The 20151-nt window shown below is 45.3% G+C and overlaps 2 protein-coding genes across 3 annotated transcripts in view; one reads left to right on the top strand and one right to left on the bottom strand.

Moving 5' to 3' along the window:
• ATAD2 (ATPase family AAA domain containing 2) overlaps window positions 1–858 on the bottom strand; it is a 36709-nt gene extending 35851 nt beyond the window's left edge. Inside the window, exon 1 of the mRNA XM_069957129.1 lies at window positions 236–858. Within this exon, the coding sequence (XP_069813230.1) occupies window positions 236–418 (183 nt within the window). The 5' untranslated portion in view covers window positions 419–858. The remainder of the gene's footprint in view (window positions 1–235) is intronic.
• Window positions 859–972: 114 nt separating this feature from the next.
• NTAQ1 (N-terminal glutamine amidase 1) lies at window positions 973–13402 on the top strand. Of its 2 annotated transcripts, none has more exons than XM_069957132.1 (6): window positions 973–1174; window positions 5403–5502; window positions 6248–6298; window positions 6678–6826; window positions 8303–8427; window positions 12563–13402. In XM_069957132.1, the coding sequence occupies exons 1-6, from the start codon at window positions 1104–1106 to the stop codon at window positions 12667–12669; spliced, it is 603 nt and encodes a 200-aa protein (XP_069813233.1). In that variant the 5' UTR covers window positions 973–1103; the 3' UTR covers window positions 12670–13402. The 2 variants fall into 2 exon arrangements, with proteins under 2 accessions (XP_069813233.1, XP_069813232.1); XM_069957131.1 differs by lacking the exon at window positions 973–1174 and adding an exon at window positions 1185–1336.
• Window positions 13403–20151: the final 6749 nt, after the last annotated feature.

Consider the following 20151-nt stretch of genomic DNA (forward strand, 5'->3'; position numbering starts at 1 on the left):
AAGGCACAGGAACTGCCAGACACCAGGGGGGGAGGGCACAGGGTATCAGAAGGCACAGGCACTGCCAGACACCACCGGGGGGGGGGGCACAGGGTATCAGAAGGCACAGGCACTGCCAGCCACCTCCATAGCCAAGAGGGTAGCACCATCCCTTATTATATGACCTCAGGGTAACCGCAGCCACCCCGGTTAGTACATGTCACCAGCACCGCTCACCACACGGCCGGGCACTCACCCTGCGGCGCTCCTCCTTGCTCCCCAGGCTCTGCTCCCGCGGTGGCCGGCCCCTCCGGCTGTATCTGGTCCGGGGAGACTCCAGACTCAGGAACTCGTTGCTAGAATCCAGCAGAGAGCTGATCTCCCGATAACTCGGCTCCTGAGGGCCCTTAGCGCCCGTCGAGCTCCGTAACTGCACCATCTTTTTTTTTTTTTTTTTTTTTTTACCGCGGACACTTCCAAATTCTGGCGCCACAAACTTTCCCCACAAGCCCCGTACCGCCGCGCTCAGATCACTCCGCCGCTGGGCCTCTCTTACAATACGACCAGCCACAAGAAACCAAAGCGCATCCTAAAAACCCAGCGTATAACGTTGTATGTGGACACCCCCCAATAAACATCCTTCCGTTCTACGTCCGGGTCTGTCAGAATGAGAATTAGGCGGGACTACTTTGTCGCATCCTAGGCGGAGGCACACGTTATTTCACAGTAAAAGTTAAAAGCGCGGGATGGTAAATAAACGATTTGATTGGTTAAATCTCACAAGGCCACGCCCCTTAGGTGAAACAAGAGCGAGGAGCAGGATAGGTTGACGTATTTTAATACAGGACTACAGCTCCCATGACTCCTATCAAAAGAAGTGACGAATATGAATTATGGGTATTGTAGTTTTGTGGGAATAACGCGTTTACCAACTGAAACAACGGTTTGGCGTGTAAAAGGTTAATTAAACACGTGACTTTGCTGCTAGTCCTAGAGTCTTCGCTTCCTGGTTACCAGGGGAACGACTTCCTGTGGCTGCAGCTGTCACCCTGCAGTATGGGAGGCCGGGGCCAGGCTGGGAGGTGGAGTGTGTCTCCTCAGGCGTGAGCTCCCGGCTGGATGCCATGCAACCTGCAGCCTCAGCTCCCCCTGTACTGCCAGACCGCAGAGACTGCTGCTATACCAGCTGCTACTGGTAAGACTGCCACCAGGGGAGGGCACAGCACATGGCATAGGCTGGGAGCTCAGGAAATCACATTATTTACATACTAATAATAATAGTCAAAATTAGGGAACCTGGTAAGCCTGCTTGCACAGATGAGTTTTGAGGGCACGTTTGAAGCTTTGTGTATTGGTGGTGAGTCTGACAGTCTTGGGTAATGTATTCCATAGAACTGGTGCAGCTGGGGTGAAGTCCTGGAGACGGAAGTGAGAGGTGCGGATCAAGGTGGATGTTAGTCGTAAGTCATTAGAGGAGCGTAAGGCACGGGTAGGGCGGTAGACAGAGATGAGGGAGGAGATATAGGGAGGTGCAGCACTGTGGAGAGCCTTGTGGGTGAGCAGGAGGACTTTATATTGTATCCTGTGTTTAATAGGGAGCCAGTGTAGTGACTGGCACAGGGGGGAGGCATCAGTATAGCGGCTGGACATGGAGATGAGCCTGGCCGCTGTATTGAGAATGGACTGGAGAGAGGAGAGTTTAGAGGAAGGAAGGCCGATTAGTAAGGAATTGCAGTAGTCAAGACGGGAATGAATCAGAGCGACAATGAGAGTTTTAGCAGATTCCACAGGAAGGAAGGGACGGATTTTAGAGATGTTTTTTAGATGCAGATTACAGGAACGTGAAAGAGATTTAAGATGAGGAGTAAAGGACAGATCTGAGTCAAACATAACCCCAAGGCAGCGGGCTTGTTGTGTAGGGGCTATGGTCGCACCACAGACAGAGATGGAGATGTCAGGTGGAGGGCGGTCAGCAGAGGGAGGGAAGACAAGAAGCTCAGTCTTAGAAAGGTTTAGTTTTAGGAATAGGGAGGACGTAGCGTTAGAGACGGCAGACAGACAGTTACTGGTGTTCTGTAGAAGAGCGGGGGTGATATCACGGGAGGAGGTATACAGCTGGGTATCATCAGCATAGAGATGGTATATAGCTGGGTGATATCACAGGAGGAGGTATAGAGCTGGGTATCATCAGCATAGAGATGGTTCTGAAAACCAAACTTGCTGATGATTTGTCCAATGGGTAAAGTGAGAAAGGAGAGGGCCCAGGACTGATCCCTGAGGAACCCCGACTGTAAGGGGGAGAGAAGATGAGGTCGAGCCAGACAGTGATACGCTAAAGGAGCGGTCGGAGAGATAGGAGGAGAACCAGGAAAGAGCAGAGTCCTTGAGGCGGATAGAGCGGAGCGTGGAGAGGAGGAGCTGGTGGTCTACAGTGTCAAAAGCTGCAGATAGGTCCAGGAGGATGAGAAGTGAATGGTCACCTTTAGATTTGGCAGAGAGGAGATCGTTAGAGACTTTAGTCAGGGCAGTTTCTGTAGAGTGGTGAGGACGGAAACCGGACTGAAGGGGGTCAAGGAGAGAGTTGTCAGAGAGGTAGCGGGTTAGGCGGGAATAGACCAGACGTTCCAACAGTTTGGAGATAAAAGGAAGATTAGAGACAGGTGGATAGTTGGCAGCACAGGATGGGTCTAGAGAGGGTTTTTTCAGTAAGGGAGTGATAATGGAGTGTTTGAAAGCCGAGGGGAAGATGCCAGAAGAGCACTAGGGCAGGTGATGGGACGAGAGGAGGAGAGGAGTCTGGAGACTTCCTCCTCTGTTACAGGTTCAAATACTGAGAGGGAAGAGGAGGAAATACAAGAGGGAATGGGACCAACACTTCTTTGGGACTGGGAGGTGATCTCCTGACGGATGGTATCTATTCTTTCCTTGAAGTAGGATGCTAGCACAGCACAGAGGTTAGTTACGGGTGTCTGAACTTTGGGTTTGAGGAGGGAGTTGAGGGTATCAAAGAGACGTTTTGGGTTATGGGATAGAGAAGAGATGAGAGAGGTAAAGTAAGTTTGTTTAGCAGAATGAAGAGCGGAGTAGTAGCTTCTAAGCACAAATTTGTAATGTAGGAGGTTTGCATCAGTTTTAGACTTCCTCCACGAACGTTCAGCACACCTAGAACACAGTCTAAGAAAACGAGTTGAAGGTGTGTGCCAGGGTTGTGGTCGTCTGCGTTTTGCTGATTGAGGTGTGAGGGGTGCCATTTTGTCAAGGGTTGTTTTGAGGGTGTCGTGATAGCACTTGGCAGCCAGATTGGGACAGGAGAGCGAAGAGATAGGAGGCAGTGATGACTGTACAGAGTCTGTAAGTTGTTGGGTGTTAATGGCACGTAAGTTTCTGTACATGACCAAGGTTGGGGTGTCAGGAGGAGAATGAGTATTAGTGATTGAAAAGGAGAGAAGATTGTGGTCCGAGAGCCCGGAAGGAGTGTTATTAAGGCGAGAAACTGGGCAAAGTCTGGAGAAGACAAGGTCCAGGGTATTCCCACCCTTGTGGGTTGGAGAGTCAGAATGCTGGGAGAGGCCAAGGGAGGAGGTTAGGGAAAGAAACTGAGAGGCCGATGGGGAAAGTGGTTTGTCAATAGGGATATTAAAATCGCCCATGATGAGGGCGGGAATGTCAGAAGATAGAAAGTAAGGAAGCCAGGTAGAAAAGTGGTCAAGAAAGCGTCGTTGTGAACCAGGGGGGCGATATGACTGCGACTCTCAGGGAAAAGGGCCGGAAGAGTCTAATGGTGTGCACCTCAAAAGAGGAGAATGAGAGGGAGGGCTCAGGGGGAATGACCTGGTAAGTGTAGTCCTGAGAGAGAAGTACACCCACTCCTCCACCATGTCTGTTATCAGGTCTAGGAGTATGGGAAAATTGAAGACCTCCATGGGTCAGAGCAGCAGGTGAGGCTGTGTCTGACTCTTGTAGCCATGTTCTGTGAGAGCCAGCAGGTTGAGCGATTTATTGAGGAATAAGTCGTGGGTTTCAGTGAGTTTGTTGCAGACAGATCTAGAATTCCATAGAGCACAGTTAATGGAGATGGGGTCCGGCATGCAGGGAATCTTAATCAGGTTAAAAGGGTTTCTGTAGGTGGCCGATGAAGAGAAGCTGTTAGTAAAGGTTGGAGGACCAGGGTTAGGAGAGATGTCTCCAGCAGTAAGCAGGAGCAGAGATAGAGATAGCAGGTGTGAGTAAGAGAGGGAGGGAGGATGTTTGGAGGGAATGGGAAGAAATGGTTTATTGTATGGGAAAAAGATAGCAGGGGGGGTTAGATCAGCAGGTAGCAGGGAAGGAGAGATACATATACTATTGCTTGATATAGGAGTTGGGGGTTTGGAGCAGAGTTTGAGTATTAGGGAAGCAAAAGTGATAGCAAAGGTGAACATTTTTGGAGAGCAGAGGAGTATATGGAATGCAGTTACCTTCAGTTCCAATTCTGGTTTAATTCATCTAGACACTTTGACTGATCAGCACTTATGGTGCGTTTACACAGACAGATTTATCTGACAGATCTTTGAAGCCAAAACCAGGAACAGACTATAAACAGGCATCAGGTTATAAAGGAAAGACTGGGGTCTATTCTCTTTTCAAATCCACTCCTGGCTTTGGCTTCCAAAATCTGTCAGATAAATCTTGCTGTGTAAACGCACCCTTAGGGCCCTTTTACACGGAAAGATTATCTGACAGATTATCTGCCAAAGATTTGAAGCCAAAACCAGGAATGGATCTGAAAAGAGGAGAAATCTCAGGCTTTCCTTTATTACCTGATCTCTGTTTATAGTCTGTTCCTGGCTTTGGCTTCAAATCTTTGGCAGATAATCTGTCAGATAATCTTTCCGTGTAGAAGGGCCCTGGTCAGGAATGACCAGAGCAGTTGACTATATAGTTAGATAACTAGCTGAGAAGTACTACCAGGTGTGAAACATGGGGTGGGTGGGGAAGAGATGGAAGAGGGCAGGGGTAACTGATAGAGAGAAGATTGTAAACAAACAGTTTGGGTTCACTGCTTAGAAAAGAGGGCAATAAAAGTCAATGCTGAGAAGAGTAGAGCCAGATATCATACCATGACATTTAAACAATGCAATGGATAATGGGGGTAGGAGTAGATAGCTGGAGCAAATTCATACCATGAAATTTAAACAATGCAATGGATAATGGGGGTAGGAGTAGATAGCTGGAGCAAATTCATACCTGTGAATGGAAGAAGAAGATCAGGTCAGGAGATGGTGATATTCCATAATTAATTAATTAATTCTTTCTGGTTAATTCATCTAGACACTTTGACTGATCAGCACTTAGAGTGCAATGACCAGCCTATATCTATGTCAGACCTCTACAAAATCTAATCATTGCTGTATAAATCCTATACTAACGCCTATTATCCACAGCGAAGAAAATGTCTGGATGCTATGTGACTACATCCGAGATAAGAGTCCACATCGGCTGGCGGAATATTATGCTGTCTTCTTATCCAATGAGAACAGGATGGTGAGATCAACCAGTAGCATCACATGTGACCGAGCCACACTGCCCCCTATGTACAAGAATATACTATAATACTGCCCCCTATGTACAAGAATATACTATAATACTGCCCCCTATGTACAAGAATATACTATAATACTGCTCCTATATACAAGAATATAACTACTATAATACTGCTCCCTATATACAGAAATATAACTACTATAATACTGTCCCTATATACAGGAATATAACTACTATAATACTGCTCCCTATATACAGGAATATAACTACTATAATACTGCTCCCTATATACAAGAATATACCTACTAGAATACTGCTCCTATATACAAGAATATAACTACTATAGTACTGCCCCCTATATACAAGAATATAACTACTATAATACTGCTCCTATATACAAGAATATAACTACTATAATACTGCTCCTATATACAAGAATATAACTACTATAATACTGCTCCTATATACAAGAATATAACTACTATAATACTGCTCCTATATACAACCTTGTGGTTTGGTGTTCTTGTGCTCTTTCCACCATGGCCTGGATACCCCTTAGGATTGATGTGTAGACACAAGGGGGGGGGGGGGGTGAATTGTATAACACCAATGCAGCCTGTCTTCGTTTCCCACAAACTCCTCTTCTTTCCCAATCTCTGCAATGTATGGAATATTTTGCTCATCTATCATCTATAGTTTGCCGCTTGTTCTGTGCTTTCTGATGCCTTTACCATGATTCTTGCAGATACCTATATGGAAGCAAAAGTCTGGAAAAAATGAAGATCCTGTAATATGGGTGAGTCCGCCCTAGTCCAAACTTAAACTTCCTAGATGATCCTGTTCTCCTAATGGGAAAAAGAGGCATTTTCTCCAGTAAGATATATTATAGTTTATATATATATATATATATATATTAATATTAACCACTTATTTTTTAAAGTTTAAGACATCACTGATCATTTAAAGGGTTTCCCAAATGTATCCTGTATGCACAGGATAAGGGATAGCTACCTGATCATGGGGCCCTCTGTGATCTCCAGAATGGGGACCAGAGCCTGCAGGTATCTGTTTAAATTTCTATGTACTTTTACTGAATGATGGTTTGCTGTGTACTATAGTATGACAATCCTGTGTACATATGGAGTATGAAACATCCTCTTGGTTTGTCCCGGCAGGATTATCATGTTGTTCTACTCCATGACTGCAGCGACGGGCAGAGGTTTATCTATGATCTGGATACAGTGCTGCCATTTCCATGTCCTTGTGATACCTACATCCAGGAAGCTCTGCGCTCCGATCACAATATCCACAAAGATTTTAGAAGGTAAATGAACACATCAGATTAACATCCGCTGCGGATCTTGTACTGTTAAAGGGGTACTCCGGACCGGCCGTATTTTTTAGATATAGCCTGGGAGGGGTGGTTATGGATGCCGGAGGTCAATTACCTCCTAGGTTCCAGCGCCGGGTCCCGGATCGCGGCCCCCCGTCCCGCGGCCACTTCCTAGTCTGAGCTGCCGCACGAGACGTGATGTCTCCAGACAGCGCAGCCATTCAGCGGCCGAGCCGGGACTCCGCTACCTCCAGACGAAGATTGTGAAACGTGCGTCGGGGTGGTGGCGTCTCGGAGGAGTGTGATTGTCATTGACTCATAGGTAATATGTCTATTCTGTCCCAAACCTTTACGGGGTAATAGAGATTGAAGGGCGGAATGTGGTCCAGCTATATCAGTGGGAAGTGATGTGAAGCATTTAATTATTTACATATAGCACTTTATACATTGAGACTCCCAGGTAGCTTATATATTTTGTTTGCACTTGCACTTTATTCTATTTTGATATGGACCCTGTAATGATATATGTGATATGATGCCCTAATTTATGCAGCTTTTGTGAGCTGGGCAGATAGCAATAATATAGTATTTTGTACTTGTATATACCCTCCGGGATTGCCACTATCTTTTTAGTGCATGGTTTTCCCTCTTTTTAATAGATTGTATTTTTAATGCTAAATAATAAAGATTTATTGTTCTACTGAAACTTAGTACTGTGTGGTTGTATTTAATCTAAGCTAGAAGTCACTATAGTGCACATAATTTTGCGAATAATTTAATTTAGATATTGACTGCCTCCGCTCCTACTACATGGGGCGACAAGCAGCAAACCATCGTGGGGATTATAGGGATTTTTTTAACATAATGAAAGACAACGATCAGCCGTCATTGTGCCTGCCAGCTGATTGTGGCCTTTTAACATGTCCTATTGCACGAAACGATTATCAGCAATTGACCAAGTAAGGCAGATAATAATTTTATGTCATAGGGTCTTTACTGTATCAGTAAATTCCATGTATTACACTTAATTGTTGCAGTTCTCAAACTCTCCACAAGATGTCAGTGTGTTATTGTAATCCTTTTAGCTAACTTGCCCTAAAAGGATTACAAAATTTGGTAAAATCCCTCCTTGTTCCCATCTGGGGCCATAATCTTATTTTACTGGAAACCAGTGTCCAATAGTCAGGATTTATGGACTTTTTTTTTATGCAAGACTGAAAGAAAATCCTTTATTTTTTAAATTGCTTTTAGTGTCATTTGGGTATAGTCACACATGGCAGAATTGTAGCAGAAATTTCTACAATTATACTATGTGTTTGCCGCCAGAACAGTATTCAAATAAATAAATAAAACTGATTTTATTATGCAGAAAGATCTGCAAAAAATGGCTGCAGGTGATGCGCGGTGCAGTGTAACATGTCATATGTCTCTGCTCCTTTATAACAAGACATATCTGTTCTATTCTAGGAAGCTGAGGGTAATACAGGCAGAGGAGTATCTCAGGAATTTTGCTTCTGATCGGTCCCATATGAAAGACGGCAACAATGAGTGGAGGAAACCACCACCTCCTTATCCTTGTATAAAGACTCCAAGTAAGTGATTACTTCTTCAGGTTTGTACTGACTGAATAGATCTAAAACAGTATTATACTCCAGAGCTGCACTCACTATTCTGCTGGTGTGTGGTCACTGTGTACATACATAAAGTTACTGATCCTGAGTTACATCCTGTATTATACCCCAGAGCTGCACTTACTATTCTGCTGGTGAGGTCACTGTGTATATAAATTACATTATATTACTGATCCTGCGTTACATCCTCTATTATACCCCAGAGCTGCGCTCACTGTTCTTCTGGTGGGGTCCCTGTGTACATACATTACTGATCCTAAGTTGTATGTACACAGTGACCCCACCAGCAGAATAGTGAGTTCAGCTCTGGAGTATATTACATTACTGATCCTGCATTACATCCTGTATTATACTACAGAGCTGCACTGTTCTGCTGGTGAGGTCACTGTGTATATACATTACTTATCCTGACTGCGCCTCAGTTACTAAGGGTCTTTGCACTCTACCCCAGGAATAATTGCTGGATCGGCACCAGTCGTGAAGCAGCCTTTGAGTTAGAGTTGCAGAGTCTGTCTGGCTCGTCACGTTCTGCTCTGGACAGAGATGTGACAGATCCTGTTATATAAACCTGCTGAGAAGTGTTTACAGCGGTGAGCGCACAAACATCAGGCTGCCATCAATACCCCTGTACACATGTTATCCTGATGGTGCAGATCACTGGGCGTGGACCTCATTCATCTTCATAGAGGATGATGGCATTTAAAGGAATATTCCAGACAAAGTGTTAACACAGGGATGGGGGAACCTTTGGCCCTCCAGCTGTTGCAAAACTACAACTCCCATCATGCCTGGACAGCCAAAGTGAAGCTTTGGCTGTCCAGGCATGATGGGAGTTGTAGTTTTGCAACAGCTGGAGGGCCAAAGGTTCCCCCATCCATGTGTTAAAAAAAAACAGAGCTTTGGCTGGGGTAGTGATCTCCTGCCCATCCTCATTCTTGTTCTGTAAGCAGTACAGGACCGCGGCATTGTACACAACTTACATTGTTTTTGCACCTGGCAGCGTCCAATCACAACTTTGAGTTTAGTCCCAACCTGCCCTTTCCTCACCTTGGATCTTCTCTTCCAACACATGATTGTTCCCTAAAGGCTGCCTTCTCCAGTATACATGTTTTCATAGCTGACAACACGGCCCGGATCCTGACTGTGCATGCATGGGAGGTGTGCTGGGTGGGGAGTTGTGGACATAGAAGGGACAATGGACGGGCAAACTAAGATTAAATATTAGGTGAAGGTAAGGTATGAAGTTGGCAAGGATAGAAAACCCTGTGGCTGATAAAAGGGTACTCTGGTAAAAAAAAAAAAATCAACCTGTGACAGGGAGTTGTATAGGTTTGTAATCTACTTCTATTGAAAAATCTCTAGTCTTCTAGTACTTATCAGCTACTGTATGTCCTGCAGGAAGTGGTGTTTTCTTTCCAGTCTGATACAGTGCTCTCTGCTGCCACCTCTGTCCATGTCAGGAACTGTCCAGAGCAGGAGAGGTTTTCTATGGGGATTTGCTGCTGCTCTGGACAGTTCCTGACATGGACAGCGGTGGCAGCAGAGAGCAATGTGTCAGACTGGAAAGAATACACCAATTCCTGCAGGACACACAGCAGCTGGTAAGTACTGGAAGACTGGAGATTTTTAAATAGAAGTAAACGAACAAGCTTCTATTTGCATTAGCAATAGAGCCGCTGGCTGCCCTGATTAGAAACCACCCGGATGTACACGGGTTTAAGAGGGGTCCGCATGAGGAAAAAATGCATTATATGCAGATGACGTTCTGTTGTATCTCAATGACACGGATAAATCTCTATCTACGGCCATTTCCCTTATCAGTGATTATGGCCGATACTCAGGTTTGTCTATCGATAAGACCTCTGTCCAATTGTCAGACCCCTCTATTCCCCTGAGAGTCATGGTGGAATTTAAATACCTTGGAATTATTATACACAAAGATATTAAAGCATATGAAAGGCTCAACCTTGGGAGTGTGGCGGAAGTTGCTGTAACAGTGGTGGGATGGACGCATCTACTTAAAATGGTGTGGATTGCTTCAACTCCTATATGCATTACATAACTCACCTCTATGGGTTCCTAAGGTACATGGTCTATTCAGAGATTTAAAGAGGACCTGTCACCTCCCCGTGCCGGGTTGACAGGCTCCCGACCCCCAGTTAGATCCCCTTATACGTACCTCGTCCCGCTGCCGGAGCCGGTCCCGGGACGGAGATATCCCGGTCAGAAGCCGGTGCACGCTCTGGAAAGAGGTCCCGCGTCCATAGAGAATGAAAGGAGCCGGACTCATCTCTGCAGCGCGCGCACGGCTCCATTAATTCTCTATAAAAGAGAAATGGGAGGCTGACCTGGGCCCCTTAGAAGACGTTTTGTGGCAGGAGGTTCTGGGTATGACCCTTCAGCTGTCAGTAGGTGAGCAATATCGTTTATCTCATTTGTATCTGCTGCACCGTGTGTATAGAACTCCTGCTTTTCTGTTCAGGGTGGGGATCCGACCTGATGCATTGTGTCCTTGATGTCAGAGGCACGAGGGAGGGATCCTGCATATATTTTGGCGATGCCCCAAATTGACCAGGTACTGGCAAGGTGTTGCCTCTACAATTCTGGAGTTATTTCCTATTCAGCTGGAACAATCTCCTTTGGTTTGTGTCTTGGGTTATGTAGAAGATCTAGACTTAACTGCTCCTGAGAAACTAGCAGTGGGCCGCCGGCTCTACATGGCCAGGAAGTTGCTAGGGCAGTCCTGGCTTGATCAAGATCCCCCGACTTTATCCTCATTTGTAGCCAAAGTAAATTGGCTTATAGCCAATGAGAAATATGCTTACGAAAAAAGGGAGAAGAAGAGAAGAAATTTGAAAAGATCTGGGCTTGATACGCCAGGTCTGGCACCGGCATCGCTTCCTAGGGGCAGGACCTCTCCCTCGTCTTAGACCTATATGTGGGGAAATACTATGCAGGTGGGAATGGTTTGTTGTGCTGGATGGTTGGTCGTTAACTTATGCTGGATTCATCGATAAAGAAGACATCAAGACTATTCTCTTTTTCTCCTTTTATTGTAAGTTGCTTATGACGCTCAGAATGGACTCCCTGTTGTACTGTACAAGACATTGCCAAGTTTTTTGTTGGGTCTGTGTATGTTTCTTCTTTCAGGGATGGACTCCGTGTCTGTTTTCCATCCCTTTTGCTGTTAACAAAAGTTTGAAAAAACTGTAATAAAAAAATTTTTTGGGAAAAAAAAAGTAAATTAAAGCGACTCTGTACCCGCAATCTGACCCCCCCCCCAAACCGCTTGTACCTTCAGAAAGCTGCTTTTAATCCAAGATCTGTCCTGGGGTCCGTTCGTCAGGTGATGCAGTTATTGTCCTAAAAAAATACTTTTAAACTTGCAGCCCTGTGTCAAACGGGAGTATCTGTGCCCTAACTTTGCACCCCCCCCCCTCTGTCCCTCCTCATCATCATTAGGAATGCTCCAGGCAGATTGCCTCCTATTCCCCACCTGTGTCAGCCCGGCACATGGGCTGGATCGTTAAGGACCTGTGCAATGTTCAGCATGGAGAAAATGTTTCAGTGGCATTCCTAATGATGAAGATGGAGGGGTTGTGTAAAGTTAGGGCAAAGGGGGGGGGTCAGATTGTGGGTACAGAGTCGCTTTAAAAATCTGTATAACTTTCTGATACCAATTAATTTGAATGAAAAAAGATTTTCGCCGGAGTTCCCCTCTAAAGTGACTGTACCACCAGGCTCAGGCTGAAGCACTGGAGGCGGGCCGACGCACCCCCAGTAGGAAGAGACCACAGCCCCTCCATGACGTGACTCCATTAGAATCAATGGAACCCTATCATAGAGGGGCTGGAGTTTCCTCCCACTAAGGGTGGGTCGGCCGCCTCCAGTGCTTCAGCCTGGGCCTGGTGGTACAGTCACCTTAAGTGCAAGATAAGCGTGTAAAGTTGGTGAAACGCATTGACCTGTCCTTATGTTGACTATGATGAGTGACAGCCGATTTGCAGACAATAAAAAGCAGTGCATGCTGGGAACTGTTTAAATTGCACAAGAGGCGCAATAGATTAACCTGCGCTTAACCTTTTCCTCTCTGCAGAGTCTTCTATGAATTTGGATGACTTCATCAGCATGGAGCCGCAGGTGGGTTACGGCACTGTGTACACTCTGGCAGCTTTCACAGAACGCTTCGGTACGCCTGTGTGACGTATGGCTCCGCTCTAGATCATGAGGACAATCCTCTGAAACCAGCCGTCGTGAAGAACAAGTTTCCACTGTGCATAATTCATTCAAGACATTGTAAACGTTCCACCTCCCTACAGGCCGGCACACAGGAGGACACAAGGAGACCATGACTATTAATACTGCTCTGGATCTGACAGGATTTTATTTAAAGGGACAGTACACCTACAAAGGAAAAAGGGTGTGAGAGTTGGGATTTACCCTCCTTGTCTTATCAGGGATGGGGAACCTGTGGCCCTCCAGCTGTTACAGAACTACAATTCCCATCATGCCTAGACTGCCAAAGCTAGTTTTGGCTGTTTAGATATAATAGGAATTGTCCTGTCTCATCCACCACCCATAGTCTATTAAATATGCACCAGCACAAGATCGAATATACAGGGAAAACTATAAGGGTGCGTTCACACGTACAGGATCTGCAGCAGATTTGATGGCGCATATTTGAATCTGCAGCAGATTTGATGCAGCCTAGAATTGATTTGCTTTAAATCTGCGCCATAAAATCTGCTGCAGATCCTGTATATGTAAACGCACCCTAAAGGAAACAGCTACTTTATATACAAGGACAAAATAATAAGCACAATTTTTGGAAAATTTCAATACCAGGGGACCTGCGCCATTTACTTCCGCCTTTTTTGTTTTTTTTGTTCTCCTGCTATAACTACACACCAGCCGTGCATTAAAGACATTCATTTTATTTGGTTTCCTCCATGGTTTTCATTTCCCCTTCGATTTTAGGTTTTTTGAGTCATATTCCATTCAGGAACGAAGCTGATTCTGAGCTCATCATGTTGGAGGCAGCGTTATAGTAGTTATATTCTTGTATATAGGAACAGTATTATAGCAGTTACTGCTCCTATATACAGGAATATAACTGCTATAATACTGCTCCTATATACAAGAATATAACTACTATAATACTGCCTCCTATATACAGGAATATAACTGCTATAATACTGCTCCTATATACAAGAATATAACTACTATAATACTGCTCCTATATACAGGAATATAACTACTATAATACTGCTACCTATATACAGGAATATAACTACTATAATACTGCCCCTATATACAAGAATATAACTACTATAATACTGCTCCTATATACAAGAATATAACTACTAATAATACTGCTCCTACATACAAGAATATAACTACTATAATGCGGCTCAAGGAAGAAAAAGAGTGCTGCACCTCACACCTATGGCTGATACTAGTGCCCCTAGGCTAAATAAAAAACACATCAGAATTTTGTGTATGAATTGATCAAGCCATACTGCCCCATGTACCTCGTGCCGGTATCTGATACACATGGGTCCCTACACTAAGTCCACACCGTGCCAGTCAGTGGCCACCATACAAGAATATAACTACTATAATACTGCTCCTACATACAAGAATATAACTACTATAATACTACCCCTATATACAGGAATATAACTTCTATAATACTGTTCCTATATACAAGAATATAACTACTATAATACTGCTCCTATATACAGGAATATATTATAGTAGTTATATTCTTGTATATAGGAACAGTATTATAGCAGTTATATTCCTGTATATAGGGGCAGTATTATAGTAGTTATATTCTTGTATATAGGAGTAGTATTACAGTAGTTATATTCTTGTATATAGGAGCAGTATTATAGTAGTTATATTCCTGTATATAGGATCAGTATTATAGTAGTTATATTCTTGTATATAGGAGCAGTATTATAGTAGTTATAGTAGCGTAGTGAGAGTTCCGACCGGCACTAACTGTAAGGTACACCCGGAATAGGAAACCCGGGACTGGAGTCTAGAGCAAGCAAGCTGTATCCGAACCACGGAACGGCGGTGCAGAGGCAAGTAAAGCAGGGTATATAATTCAGGGTCAAGAAACAGAGTCTCGCACTCACCGGACTGAAGCTGCAAGTGGTTTATTTCCGATACATCAGAACCGGCGTGGCGGGGAGAGGGGAGATGACGGAGCAGGTGTGTTCAGCAGGAGCAACAAATGTTTCACGCCTTCAGTGGCGCTTCGTCGGGCTAGGAACGCCGTGTACGTGCAGGGGAGGTGCTTATGTAACAATGCAGTTAACAATAAAGTTGTTGAAAAACAGTCAATAAAGTTATTGCAAGACAACACATAAAAAACAATGACAGGTAAACTCGGATAACAGTAACAACAAAGTACCTCCTGTAACAGCAAGGAAGAGGTGCAGGTTATAGGACTGAAGTCCTTGGAGAATCGGATCAGTTCTTTAGCTGAAAAGGAAATTAAATCGTTTTGGACAGTGAACTCACTCCAGTCCTATGTGGATAGCAACCGAGTCCCTCGAGGGCTTCGCACTTATAAGTCACCTTCGCAATATCAAGATGACGATGCGTTCTTGAAAGAATGGCAGGAGGCACACCATCTACACGCTTTTAATCTCACCAAAATCTAGCTAAAAAGAAGCCAGATTGAATATGAGCGCATCACCACTGAGCTACTGAAGAGCAAAACAGAATACCGTACTAGACTTCCTGACAACGAGTCCACGGTTTTCCTAAACAAGCTCGAGAAACGTCTAGTAACTCTTCAAACAGACATCAAGGACCGGAAAAGAGAGAAATTCGTGAGGGACAAGGCTGACTACGATCAGGGGAGAATTTTTGATTGGAACGTGAAAGGCAGAAGGAAGCCAAAACCTACTCGGAGGATATCCGATTTCTGGACAACCGATTCCGAGTCGAGCCAATCTGACAGCGGTCCCAATCACCCCCAAACGATAGCCCCTCTAGGCGGCCGACCCGCAGGGGCGGGAAGAAGAGGAGACGGCTCCAACCGAGGTCCGCTCAAAAGGAAACAGGTCTCATGGCGGCGACAATAGACCCTCCAGCAGTAGTCAATCTGACAGATATCACCCTCCCAGACGGCTGCGAATCTCTGCTCAATAAAGGACTGAACTTCGGCATTAATGAGAAATTCTCCTTTACGACTTTTGAGAGCAATCTGCATAAAGCAATACGTAAAATTAATCTTCACAAGTTCTTTTCCACTCAGAAGAAAACAGGATCAGCTAACAGCACCACGGACATTCAGTATCATATTGGCCCATTGGGGTTCTTTCCTCCCACCACATTTGACACCTGAGAACAGGAGTGCCTTGTGGATCTCGCCTCCATGGCAGAGAACATCACTGAAGCTGACTCTACTCCAAATGCCATAGTATTTACTGATGCCCCTTTTACTGGGGGTAACCCCTCTACATTCTTGCCCCAAATCACCCCAGGGAGCCCATTGGATTTGTTCCATAAGGCGGTCCTGAGAGACGTCAAGGCACTCTCTTACCCGGCACCTTCCTCCAACTTGACGGACCGCGAGCAGCGGGCCTTATCGTGGCTAAAGTCCAGACCTGATCTGCTGGTTCGCCGCGCTGACAAAGGCGGCGCTGCCGTTATCATGACCCAGGAGGATTATCACCTAGAGGCCACACGGCAATTACGAGACACTACCACTTACAGTAGACTGAGTAAAGACCCCACATTTACGATCAAGGAGCAGTTGCGCTCCCTGCTGCACACCCATGTGCAGACTGGTGCCATAGACCGTAAAACGGCAGAGCGGCTCATCCCTGAGTCCCCCCGTATTCCAAAATAGTATCTGCTCCCCAAGATCCATAAGTCGCTGAGCCGACCGCCGGGCCGCCCCATCGTCTCGGCGGTCGGCTCGGTGACCGAGGGTCTTTCTCAGTACCTAGATTGGGCACTCCGCCCGATCCTGCAGTGTTTTGTTACGTACCTTAAGGATAATAACAGTTTCTTACAGGTCTTGGCTGATGTCCACTGGCAATCGGACTTTGCCCTGGCTTCCAAGGATGTGGAGAGCCTCTACACCCGCATTCCACACGATGCGGGTGTGGAGGCTGTCGATCGCATCCTCGGGCGCCTAGAGAAGCCTTTGAATTTCAGAAATTTTGTGCGGGATGCTTTGTTCTTTGTTTTGGGCAACAATTGTTTTACTTACAGAGGAGATTGGTACCGTCAGGAGACCGGCACTGCAATGGGCACGCCGGTCTCCTGTACGTACGCCAATCTTTTTCTGGCACAATTGGAAATGGATTTAATTTTTGCTCCATGCAATCTCTTTATCACTAATATCGTTTCTTTCCACCGTTATGTGGACGATATTTTTGTTATTTGGAAAGGCACAAGGGAGGATTTTCAAGGTTTTATTTCCTTTCTTAATGATCAGAACTCACGTAATATGTTTTTCACTCACTGTTATGGTGGTAATACGCTTGAGTTTCTTGACGTCTTAGTTGAAGCTTCACCCCAGGGTCTGAATACCACTGTTTTCCGCAAGAAAACTGCTGTAAATTCTTTATTACATTTTAGCAGCTCTCACCCATCCCAGACAAAAAGATCGATACCCTTTAGCCAAATGGTGCGTTTAAAACGCATTAACAGTACCGAAGCGGGTTTTCAGCAACAAGCCGCCAGTCTGAAGGCCCGCTTATTGAATAGAGGTTATCCTGCCCATCTTCTAGAAGAAGCACACACTAGAGCCAACACCCTCTCCAGAATCTCCCTTCTATCTGCTAAATCCAACAGACAGTCTAAAAGTCCTTTGACCCTAGCAACAAAAGGTTTACTTTTGCGTTGCAGAACAGCAATCAGAATGATATGGTGACCAATACCATAAAAAGACACTGGTTCTTATTACAGCATGACAGTGACCTGAAGGATGTGGTTGATCGTAAGCCCCTGATCACTTTTAAGAAAAATACCACTATAGCGGACTCTCTGACTGAGAGTCGGGCCACCCAAAATAGGAGCTGGCTGGATCGCAACTTGCCGGAAGGCAACAAGCGGTGTGGTACTTGTCATTACTGCCCCCAAATGTTGAACAAAGCATATGTCAACCTTGGAGGCAGAGAGTGCTTTGTTCGCGACTTCATAACATTCAGAACGACTCATGTGGTGTATGCCATCCTCTGCCCGTGCGGCAGGTACTATGTCGGGAAAACCAAGCGTCCTTTGTGGACACGTTTTAAAGAACATCAGTACTCTGTCCGCACGGGGAAGGGGCTCCCCAGGCTTATTGATCATATATGCACTGTGCATGCAGGTGATACTAAGACACTACGGTTCATAGGTTTGGAACGAGTAGATCCCCCCCAGCAATGGGGAAGACAGATTAAAGATCCTCCTTAATCCCGATGGATTCTACGCTTAGACGCTACAGGGCCAAGTGGCCTCAATGAGATGAACGACCTCAATACTTTGTTGTAACTGTTATCCGAGTTTACCTGTCATTGTTTTTTATGTGTTGTCTTGCAATAACTTTATTGACTGTTTTTCAACAACTTTATTGTTAACTGCATTGTTACATAAGCACCTCCCCTGCACGTACACGGCGTTCCTAGCCCGACGAAGCGCCACTGAAGGCGTGAAACATTTGTTGCTCCTGCTGAACACACCTGCTCCGTCATCTCCCCTCTCCCCGCCACGCCGGTTCTGATGTATCGGAAATAAACCACTTGCAGCTTCAGTCCGGTGAGTGCGAGACTCTGTTTCTTGACCCTGAATTATAGTAGTTATATTCTTGTATATAGGAGCAGTATTATAGTAGTTATATTCTTGTATATAGGGGCAGTATTATAGTAGTTATGTGTGGAGCAAGAGACCTCAGCACAACCAGGTAATGGACTAGCCAGACCTTGATAGAATGGAGTGCAGGTACAGGTGGAGGGGGCTATCTCCAAGGAATAAACAGCTGTACGGGTGGTGCACGGGCAGGAGCGAAGCAATTCAAACAATGCGTGTATGTAGATAATAAAGTCCAGCACTCACCGGTATCAGAGGTATAACAGCTTATGTCTTTATTCCATCTTGCGATGTAAGCAGGGAGGGAGAGGGTGCGCGGCGTGACTCAGATGGCGACGGCCGTTTCTGGCCACTAGGGGCCTTTCGTCTAGCCAAGAGTATGCGCCGCGTAACAGGAAGGGGGTGTGATATAGGTAAAAGTAACACACGTGATCAGTGACAATATAAAATCATTCAAAGCAATAAAACATTACAGAAACACAGCCAAATCGTTTCTTTCATTGAGGCCAAGAGGGCCTGTAGCTTCAAGACCTGCAATCCATAAAGACTCTCTTTTCAGTAGAGTCCGATGCTGGTCTGTGCTGCTACCTCTGGGATTAACCCGTTCGAGACCTAAAAATTTAACGCACTTAGTGTCTCCCCCGTGTTCCTTTCGGATGTGTTCTATTAAACGCGGTACTCCCTTTCCAGTGTGAACAGAGTACATATGCTCTTTATATCGATTCCAGAGAGGGCGTTTAGTTTTGCCTACGTAGAACCTTCTACATGGGCAGACCAGGGCATAAACTGTGTACGTGGTTCTGCATGTAATAAAATCTTTAATGTAACATTCTTTCCCTCCTAGATGGATATAGGAGGTACTCAGCATTTGCGGACAGTAGTTACAGTGGCCGCATTTACGGTTACCCTCGGGGAGAGATGTATTAAGCCAGTGTGTTGTTTTCTTTTTCTTTTTATCAAGCCCACTGTTACTGCTGAGAGCGTCCCCTATAGTTTTGTTTTTTCTGTGAGTAATACAGGGTTTACGGCTGGCAATATCATGCAGGTCAGGGTCGCTCTCTAGGAGAAACCAGTGGCGATTTATGGCTTGTCTTATGGTATCATTGAGTGGTGAGTTCTGAAAGATGAACATAAATCTTTTTTCATTAGATTTCCTGCGGGAGGGAGATTGCAATAAACTGGATCTATCTGCGTCTAGAGCACGATTGAATGCTTCTTTTACCATAGGTTTGGGGTAGCCTCCTCAGATTCACAAATCTCTGGAGAGGCCACCTGGGCGCCCTATTGTTTCAGCGATCAACTCGGTTACCGAGAGCTTGTCCCAATACATTGAATGGATCCTTAGACCCATACTTGAACACACCTCGTCGTACATCAAAGACTCTGGTGACTTCCTTGGGGCAATTAAAAACATACATTGGGAGACTGGAACGGCTCTCACCTCTATTGATGTTGAAAGCCTCTACACCCGCATCCCACATGATGCGGGTGTAGAGGCAGTAGACTGGTTCCTGAAAAAAGGGGGTAACCCCATAGCCCTGCGAAATTTCGTTAAAGAGGCCCTTATGTTTATTCTAAGAAGCAACGTGTTTAAATTTGAAGATACCTGGCATCGGCAGGAGATCGGCACTGCCATGGGCACGCCGGTCTCCTGCACGTATGCTAATTTATTCCTGGCTAAGCTTGAACACGACCTCGTATACACAGATAGTAACCCCTTCATTACATGTATAAAGGGCTACTATAGGTTCGTGGATGACATCTTTATTGCATGGGGCGGTAGTGAGAACCTATTCTCGGAATTTGTTCTATACCTTAATAACCGTAACAATAGAAATATGTTCTTTACATCTAAGTTCGGCG

This window comes from Dendropsophus ebraccatus, chromosome 2 (genome assembly GCF_027789765.1).
Source record: "Dendropsophus ebraccatus isolate aDenEbr1 chromosome 2, aDenEbr1.pat, whole genome shotgun sequence".
Classification (NCBI taxonomy): domain Eukaryota; kingdom Metazoa; phylum Chordata; class Amphibia; order Anura; family Hylidae; genus Dendropsophus; species Dendropsophus ebraccatus.

Bases quoted from the DNA above. Each gene is read 5' to 3' on its own strand.
- NTAQ1 (XM_069957132.1), top strand. From the start codon at position 1,104: ATGCAACCTGCAGCCTCAGCTCCCCCTGTACTGCCAGACCGCAGAGAC. The intron at 1,175-5,402 runs GTAAGACTGCCA...TATTATCCACAG, and splicing joins TGCTATACCAGCTGCTACTG to CGAAGAAAATGTCTGGATGC. The intron at 5,503-6,247 runs GTGAGATCAACC...TGATTCTTGCAG, and splicing joins TATCCAATGAGAACAGGATG to ATACCTATATGGAAGCAAAA.